General features: G+C 49.7%; 2 protein-coding genes across 5 annotated transcripts in view; both read right to left on the bottom strand.

Moving 5' to 3' along the window:
* On the bottom strand, nt 1–4,247 carry LOC131212863 (mitochondrial Rho GTPase). Of its 3 annotated transcripts, none has more exons than XM_058206918.1 (6): nt 3,399–4,247; nt 3,124–3,329; nt 2,900–3,052; nt 1,634–2,829; nt 1,110–1,160; nt 1–737 (listed from the first exon to the last, which is right to left on the bottom strand). In XM_058206918.1, the coding sequence occupies exons 1-6, from the start codon at nt 3,595–3,597 to the stop codon at nt 599–601; spliced, it is 1,944 nt and encodes a 647-aa protein (XP_058062901.1). In that variant the 5' UTR covers nt 3,598–4,247; the 3' UTR covers nt 1–598. The 3 variants fall into 3 exon arrangements, with proteins under 3 accessions (XP_058062901.1, XP_058062900.1, XP_058062902.1); XM_058206917.1 differs by having other exon boundaries at nt 1,098–1,160; XM_058206919.1 differs by lacking the exon at nt 1,110–1,160.
* Nucleotides 4,248–4,577: 330 nt separating this feature from the next.
* LOC131211767 (nuclear receptor-binding protein homolog) overlaps nt 4,578–8,604 on the bottom strand; it is a 37,442-nt gene continuing 33,415 nt past the window's right edge. For both annotated transcript variants that reach the window (XM_058205371.1, XM_058205370.1), the window contains one exon: nt 4,578–7,978. In XM_058205371.1, coding sequence (XP_058061354.1) covers nt 7,506–7,978 — 473 coding nt within the window. In that variant the 3' untranslated portion in view covers nt 4,578–7,505. The remainder of the gene's footprint in view (nt 7,979–8,604) is intronic.

Here is an 8,604-nt window from a genome sequence, read left to right on the forward strand (position 1 = left end):
TATGAATAATGCTTGCTTTTATTTTCCTCCTAATGGACCGCTAGAAGTAGTGCTAATGCTTTTTTTTCTATTTCAAAACAATTTCCTCCACTTGCGGCCGGCCAATACTAACTCATTTTCTAAGATTACGAAGCTGCCCCCCGGGAATGGGCCAATCGATGGGGGGATGAGCGCGCACCACACTTTTATCGGGACGGTCACTTGCTAACGGCGAGCAGAGAGCCGCAAAACAAGCCCGGAAAGATTTTGTAAAGTCTCATGAATCTCTGGAAGAGTTGTCCATCTCGGCACTACATTTTTGCGAATGACGCGAAGTTGATTGATGAGCAATTTCACGGGCTCTATACATTTTGCCTACTCTCGATGGTAAACTATATCAAAACGTTCAACGTTGCAAAAGAAAAACAAAACTATCGGAGCGCAGAAGAAACAACGAAAGGGGGGAAAAACGGCGAAAACGGTTAGTCTTTGCTCCGGTAAGATTGTATAGCTTATGTGTCTTTTCTACTACGTTCCGCTGCTCCGTAAACTACTTCTAGACAATGGTCTATATTTACAAAGAAAACTGGGACCCCCGTCGAACTAGACAGTGGCCTATTCATCGTGTTGAAGCCGAGCCGGGGCCATGGAACGCTTTGACTACGAAGAATCCGACGATCGTGGCCGCCGCTATGCCGAGGCCAGCCTTCCACCAAAGCAGTGGATCGCTCGAGACCAATCCGAACTGTTTGAGATGGCTGCAAAGAATGGAACACAGCGTGAAAGTTAGTCCGAAGGGCCTGTATACTGTGGGAAGCCCAAACAATCATCGTTAAAAATGCAAGTGTACAGGCACTAGCTACGGACGATAGGGTTAGATACAAGCACCGGAAAGAATTGTAGAACCAAGCAGAAGGAAAGAAGCCAAATTTATGGATAACGTGCATAATTGGATGTTAATATAGTATTAGTATGCAAAGGAAATGGTTATTAGTAGAAGTAAAAGAAGAAGACTACGGAACTAACGTTAAACTGATCCGAAACATTCAGGCGTGCAGATATTACATTGGTTTTGGAGCACGCTGCATGCCAAAGAACCAGAAACAGACTAAACTTACGTTGTTTCCCACAGCTGTACCAATCTATGTTTATAAAACAGAATCCAGGCCGCTTGGAATCGACTGAATGTGACAAGAACACGGGAAAGAAAGATTAACGGAGGAAAAACAGCGAAATGGGAAGTAATTTATCAGTGTGTCAGGTGTTGTGGCCAAATAGCTTCTCAAACCACATCAGCTAAATTGTGGAACGAATATTCTGTACACGAATTTTGCCAGTGAAGCATTTCTACGGGTTATAATGAGGCCACTAAATACACGTATTGCAGACTTGTGGCCAATCCGTTAGTTCTTTGTATACCTTTCATTGGTTCAAACCTTGGGCCATTAGTGGAGTGTGCGCCATTAGTTTTGCGCCAAAACTAATTTCAATGTAAATATTGACAATTGTAGTTCGATGAGGCACTACCCCAAATTATTGCTGCTCTCAGAAAGTGTTCATTTGCATCAAAAATCACAACCATCCGGAGGGACCCTGCCCGGTTTCCCTTTGGCACTTGAAACAACCCACGGGCGGTACCCCCCCTTATACTCACGGAAAGGCTGCCATCGTTGCCAGCTTGGTGTACACGTCCTTCTTGTTGTGCTTCACGCTGAAAAACTGTGGCTGCAGCAGCTTGTACTTGTGGCAAAAATCGGGCGGCTGGAGTAGATAGTCCTGGCGGGCCTCCTCCCGGTCCGCCTTGGTGCCCACGATCAGGACCGGGATTTTGCTTTCGGCAAAGTACTTGATGTATATCCGGGCGATGTACTCGAACGATTTCGCGTTCCCGATGTCGTACACGAGGCAGGCAACGTCGCAGTTCACCTCACCGGGCTGCAGCGGATCGAGTACGAGGCGGGCGTCTACATCCCGCAGCACAAGGTACTTCTCCTGCCCGTAAACCTGCACCGTGTTGATCGCGTACCGGTTGCTGTGGCGGATGTCGCGATCGGTGAGCCGCTTCATGTCCTGCGCCAGGAACGCCCGACAGAAGGTGGTTTTGGCCGAATCTTTTGGCCCGATCACGTGGCACATGTACACGGACCGGCTGTTCTGTTTCTTCGCCAGATCGATGCGCCGTTCGCGGGTAATGTGAATGGCCGCCAGTTGCGATTCGTTCTCGTGCACATTGAAGCCAAGGTACGCGAGGTACTCGAGCGTTTTGTTGACGTCCACGAGCGTCATGAGGCTCCAGCGGCAGAGCCAGCCGTGCAGCGTAGGCCAACCGTTCTCGTTCGTCGCAATCGTTCGCTTGATGTCGGTCGAGAACGGTGGGCAGGGGCAGGCACTGAACAGCTTCTGAAACTCTTCGGGCGATAGGGCACCGTCGCCGTCGCGATCACTGCGTTCGAATACCGAGATCAAAAACTGCTGGCCACGGTGTGACAGTTCCGTGCTGCTGCCGGGCGGCAGCTTCAACGGTGGATGCAGATACTCGTCGCTCATTTCGAGGTTCTCGTTGTACCCGAAGCGGCGCAACACGGCCCACGTGGTCTCGTTCCGGCCACGCTGGATAAACAGACAGTGCAGGAACAGGAAACCGCTCAGTGTGACCGAATCGTTCCGTATACCGTCCGGGGTGTTTTTCATCAGGACCGCCTTCACCTCATCCAGCACCTGTGGCTGGAGCGGTGCATTGAAGCACCGCCGCTGGAAGTGATTCAGTTCGTAGTCGTTCAGCAACCCATCACCATCGATGTCGCACACCTTGAAGATACGGACGAGCGCTTTCTTGCACTGTTCCGTTAGCTGTGGGCCAAAGGGAACAAACTTAAAAAACTAAGACGATTTTCGGTAAGACGACCGGTTAGCCACTCACATCCTGTTCGTCCATGACGTAGAGCGGCGCGGTCGGATGCAGAACCGCTTTCTGCGCGTAGTAGAACATTTCCGAGATGTTGTGTAGCGTTTTGGCCGAACATTCGACACAGCTCTCCACTTCCGGGTATTCTTCCATAATTGACAATACGTGCTGCGGAAAGGGGGGGAAAAAGGGTCCCTTGGTCAATTGTGCTGTAGGAAATACACCAAAAAAAAACTCACATCGATCGTAGAGTAGTCAACGAGATCGATTTTGTTGCCCACAAGCACCACCGGTTTGCGCTCCATTTCGGAACACTTCTGCACCAACGGCAGCCAACGATCGGTGATACCGTCCAGCGTTTCCTCACACTCCACCGAGTAGACGATGCAAACGACGTGCGCCTTACGGATTTCCTCGGCCAACGCTTCATCCGTTTGTTCCGCCGCTAAAAGGGGGTGCGATTGCGCGAGACGTTACATCAAACGACCAAAGCGGAAACGGAACGGATGCTTACCCGAGTAGTCGACGATGTTGGTTGGCACCTGCTCCGGTGTCACGTCCGCCGGGATGGTGATTTCTTCCGCTTTCGGTGGCACATCTTCCGGAAACTCTTCGCTGACCAGCGACAGGATGAGGGACGTTTTGCCGACGCCCTGGTCGCCGAGCAGCAGTATCCGAACGTGTCGCCGTGGCGACCCGGTCCAAGCAACCATCGCTACGCTTTTGACGGCCTTCTTTTGCTGCCACTTCCGTACGCCGGTTCAACATTAACCGGTTGTCGGCCCGGTGGTTTGGGAAAGGTCACTTCGGCGACCAAACACAGGGTCGCACCGAAGTCACGATACGCCCGCGAGGCACACGTTTTCCGTTTGCCTGACTCACGCAACGCAACGCCAGCTTACACAATCGATTCGCGAATAAAATTCACAGTTTGGGGTGAATGTGCACTCGGTTTTTTCCTTACTTTCTCACCGTCGTGGCAACGGTTCTTTCTCGATGTTAGGCACTCGCCGCAGCACCACCAAGCGTTGCTATCTGCAGTGCCAAGAAAACAGTTATTTTCCCATCGAAACACCCCGGGGGGTGACCCGGCCGATCGTCAACGCTGAACCGCGGGCCCGATGACCCCGTGCATCTTGGAGCGAACGAACACAAAATCACTGGTCACGGTAGTGCGCTTTACTGATTGCCGAACGGATAAGGAGCAGCACCGATTAGCGGACAGAACCACGCTGAACACGGACACTTTTCTGGCACCAGCATCAAGTTGCGAAAGCCGGCGTGAAAAGGCTTCGTCTCCGGCTTCAGGTTTTTCACTTGCTGGCGTCTTCGCGTTCGAAAGAAACTCCCCCGCCAAGTATTTTCCACGCGCTTTGCTTTGGATTGTTATTCTCCTTGGGAGCACATTACGAAACCAAACGAACGTCAAAACGAACGAACGTCACACGCGAGAGCAGGAGAGCGTGCCCATGTAAGAGAGAGTGAGCGAGCGGTTTTGACAGCCACCGTTGATGGTCCCGGTTTTGGCGGATTGGCGATGGCGCCAACTTCTTTTGATCAAATTCATTCGGTTCAAATAGCGGAAATTTACGAGCCAATTTACCACGTACTTACCTTTTACTGAGACGAACGAAAGGAACACGAGATCCACAGGCAAGTTGTTTCAATCGCCAACCGCTGTGCGTTGCTCGTTACTCTGTAGCTTTATTATTCATATTTTTCATCCCGTTAAAATCCGTTATCTTCATTTTACCTCTAAACTGCGTTACCTGTCGTGTGTTCTGTCCGTATGCCCTACGACACGGACGATCGTGTTCGGCGTCCCCCTATCCTGTTTTATGCTATTCCCGCACACCATAGACGCGACCGAAATGCTATATTGCTGAGCCCTCGATAAGATTGCCGCTCTTCGGATTGCAATGAGCAGTTTTTCCAGGGCCTCTGTCTAGCAGCGAAAGCATACTGGCTTTTCGTTATAGTTTAATAAACTGATCGCTATCGTTTACTGTACCCTTGATCGGTTGATTTTGCGGTAGGAATTTGCTCGTGTATGTGTTCTGTGTGATTGGTTGGGTCGGGTGTAGATAATTACCGGGGGACTAATAAGGAGCCTGCTTACTTAGGTTCATACACTTTGGCTCTGTGTTCTGCTTTGCTTTTGTGGTTTTTTTCTTGGTTCATTACACCTATCGGGGTCAGTGCCAAAGTGTAAGTTAATCGTCACTCTTTCTGCACTACCTACTAACGGGTAATTCTAGTTCCTGGCAACACAAGATGAACGGATCGGCAGAACCAGGCAGAATCAGACACGAGTGCCCCGGGAAAGCCTCCACATTAACGCCTAAGCCTAAGACCGTTTAAAAGACTTACCAATGGTTCAACGAAAGCAGCCCAAATGCCTCGCCCCACTCAGAAGCGAAGATGAAAAGTAGTGACCCGAAGTAGAGTTGAAGCCGGAAGTAGCTCCAATGGTGCATATACTGTTCTGTGTGTATTTTTGTGGGTCGATTATTCAGTTTTACTGTCGGCTGAAACATTTAAACTTTCGATGTCACGATCAAGGATGACACAAATGTCGGATGCATTACGATCGGTAGCCGCGGCCTGAACGCGGCCCGTTAGCACACTAATGTGCAACGACTGTCCAACATGTTGGCGAATACGATGCGGGATGTTTGTGGGTGTTCCTGTGTTTGATTTCGAGGATTCGAACATTGAGCATTGTCGGCACGGCGGCGGTGCCCAATCATGCTTGCTTGTAGCAGAGTGTAATAATAATAGTACCAATTACGACACACGGCAAAGTGGTTTTCAGTACACGCCGACGTCAGTCAGGCCGGTGATACTAGTTAGTTAAATAGGAAACGGGCTTCCCTCATTCTACGTGGTCAGTGGTCCTTGCGCGGCTCGCTAGCGGGGTTTCGCTTAATTCTACCACAAATTGTACAGCGGATATTCGTCGTTTCGATGCTTCACCCTCCGTTTTGTTTTATTCATAATCCCCCCGTGCTTAACGGTTAAGAATTGTTTTTATATGCTCTTCCGTCCATACCACAACTTGCTGTTCGGCTTCACAAAGTTGCTCTTCCTGCCGGTAGTATTAGCACAAATTTAGTACAAATAGATTTATCACATCTTCCAGTGTTTGCCCGGGTCAGTTCGTCGAGTGCATGGTTGACCCCGGCGGACCCGCCAGAGCGCTGCCGTGGTTCCGCGGGCTGCACTCTACCATTCGATACAGTTCTACACCACCTTTAGCAGCGTCCGAGGGTTTACTTTTTATTATATATTTACATTCCTATCTGGTTTTGCTGGCAAGCAAGTGTCACACCCCACCCTTAAACACACTATACGGAAGGATCGGCCTAGCGCGCCTGTGGCCACTGCATCGATCGGATGTTGAAGCTGGCTTCTGGTTGGCTGCAGCCTGTTTTTGGTACCAGTTTTGCGGTCACTGCTGCCTAGTTGTTCCCTAGTTTTGCAAATCCATCGCAGATGCACTTCACTAACAGAACTACTACATTGCACCCAGTCAGGGAGTAAAGCTGAAACAAAGCTAGCGAGATTTAGCCAACGGAACTCCAAATTGCGACTGCTCCTTGAGGTAATCATCACTGCAGATGATTACAGACCTTCGCTCCGAATGTTCGATGCGCCTGTTTAATCTACTGAGATCGTTTTCCTCTGTTTGACTTTTGGGAGGATGTTACAATGATTGCCCTAAGATTGCCATCATCTCAGAGTTTTGTCTCGGTAAAGTCGATCGTAACTTTCGGTGCGCCTACTTTTCGGCTATAGAGGCTGATACGGTTAGCAGAGCAGAGGTGGAGAGTTAAGAAATGGTGCATATGGCGTACACCATTTCATATTTATTTCGCCCCACAGACACACACGCAAGCACACGCACAAACACGCACACATACAGTCCGGCACACACAGGGAACGTGCTCGGGCACGCTCGGCGAAGTACAGCATTTGTAATTTATTGTGTTCCATTTAGCTCGCTAATAAGTGGGCTTCCTGTGTATGCTACTGTCCCTAATATATGTCGCCGCATACTAACATGCACAATTCATAATATTTGTTGTTGCTTCCTCCCGTTTTCGGTTTTGAACCACTTTTTTCGTTTAACTTATCGTCTATTCGCTTCTCACGTTTGCCCTACGCTACACGGGTATGTATAACTAAATTGAAGGAATTTCACATACGACTTAGACTCCTGCCGAATGTACATCGAAACGGCTGCCGAGGGCATGCAAATGGTTGGTGGTACTGTATCTGTATCTTAATCTAACCGCACCACACCCCGCAGACTGGCTGTGTTTGATCGCTTCTCGATTCAGGCGGCGGAAATGAACGAGAAGCGCAAATCGGGCAGAAGGGTGTGTGATTGAGTTTTGTATTGGGATGCTCATTTGTTTAGCCGAGTTTGGATATTCGATATCTACGAAATCTGATAGCGCCACGTATTCGTTTCGACGACTTAATGCTACTTCCTGAACCATTGCTACCAGCACCGTGTCACACGGCACGGCGGAGAAATAGGATTCCGGAGAGGCTCCCTCTCGTTTGAGTGCGATACATATGTGTCCTCCTTTGCCGTGCGGTTACCCTTTGCCCTCTAATCAGTACCCTCATACGGTTCGATTCTTTCACTAGACGTCGGAAGAAGCTCCGCTGCATCAGGCTCGTCGGTGGAAGTGGAGTTGACCAAGTTCATCAGCATCAACGGGTCTGATTGGCCGGCTGTCAGTGGGGCGGCGGCAGCAAACGGTGGCCGGTGATGATACGACGGGTGGTGGCTCGGTGGAGACGAACCGGCCGCTGACAGTTCCGGATCCTCATCTCGCCCTGCCGCCGCCGTCGCCGCCGCAGACTGTTCCATGCGATTGCTGCTGCGACGGCGCTGTGCCACCATTTCTTCCAGCGCCTCCAGCTCTTCGTCGTTTTCTCGCGCCTCTTCGGCGTCGTCCAGGTGGCCCCCGAACAGCCCACCGTCCATGCTGTTGACGCTGATCCCGGAAGTTTCCATTATTACCGGCATCGTCGCCAGGATCGATTCAGTATCGGCCACCTGCCATCCCCGTTCCAAACCTGGTCAGAGTGCGCGCGTGCATGTGTTTGTGTGTGCATCGCAGAGAGACATAGAAGAGAAACATAACGAAGCATTAGTGGCATGTTATCGGCATCTTACAGTTAAATAGTAGAAAATAATCATATTAAGTTATCACATATAACATTAACCCGCAAAACACTAGCGCTCGGCGAAAACGAAAGGTACCTGGTCGTCCGGAGTTAGATAAAAAAAAAACACTTCTACTAATTAAAAAGAAAACCACTTCAACCGGGAACACAGAGACAAACGAAAGGGCGAGAGATAGGACAGAAAGTACCACGAGACACAACAACACTGGCGATGAGGCAGAGAACACAAAAACAGGGACAAAATCGAACAAACATGGGACAAACAGAAAAAGAACCAATCGATCAGGAAAAAAACAGCACAGATCAAAACACAAAACCATATAACGAAGGACAAACACTTGACGGTGGGGGGGGTGCCGTCGCCCCGTTTGGGCAACCGGGTAAGTGAACCAAAGAACAAAATGATTGCAAAAGAATACATAAAAAATATTCATACTCTTGTATTTCTCGTAATATTTCCTGGCATGCTGTGCTATAATAAGCCTACAGGACGATGATGTGGGCCCCTCCCGTGA

This window comes from Anopheles bellator, chromosome 2, assembly GCF_943735745.2.
Source record: "Anopheles bellator chromosome 2, idAnoBellAS_SP24_06.2, whole genome shotgun sequence".
Taxonomy (NCBI): Eukaryota; Metazoa; Arthropoda; class Insecta; order Diptera; family Culicidae; genus Anopheles; species Anopheles bellator.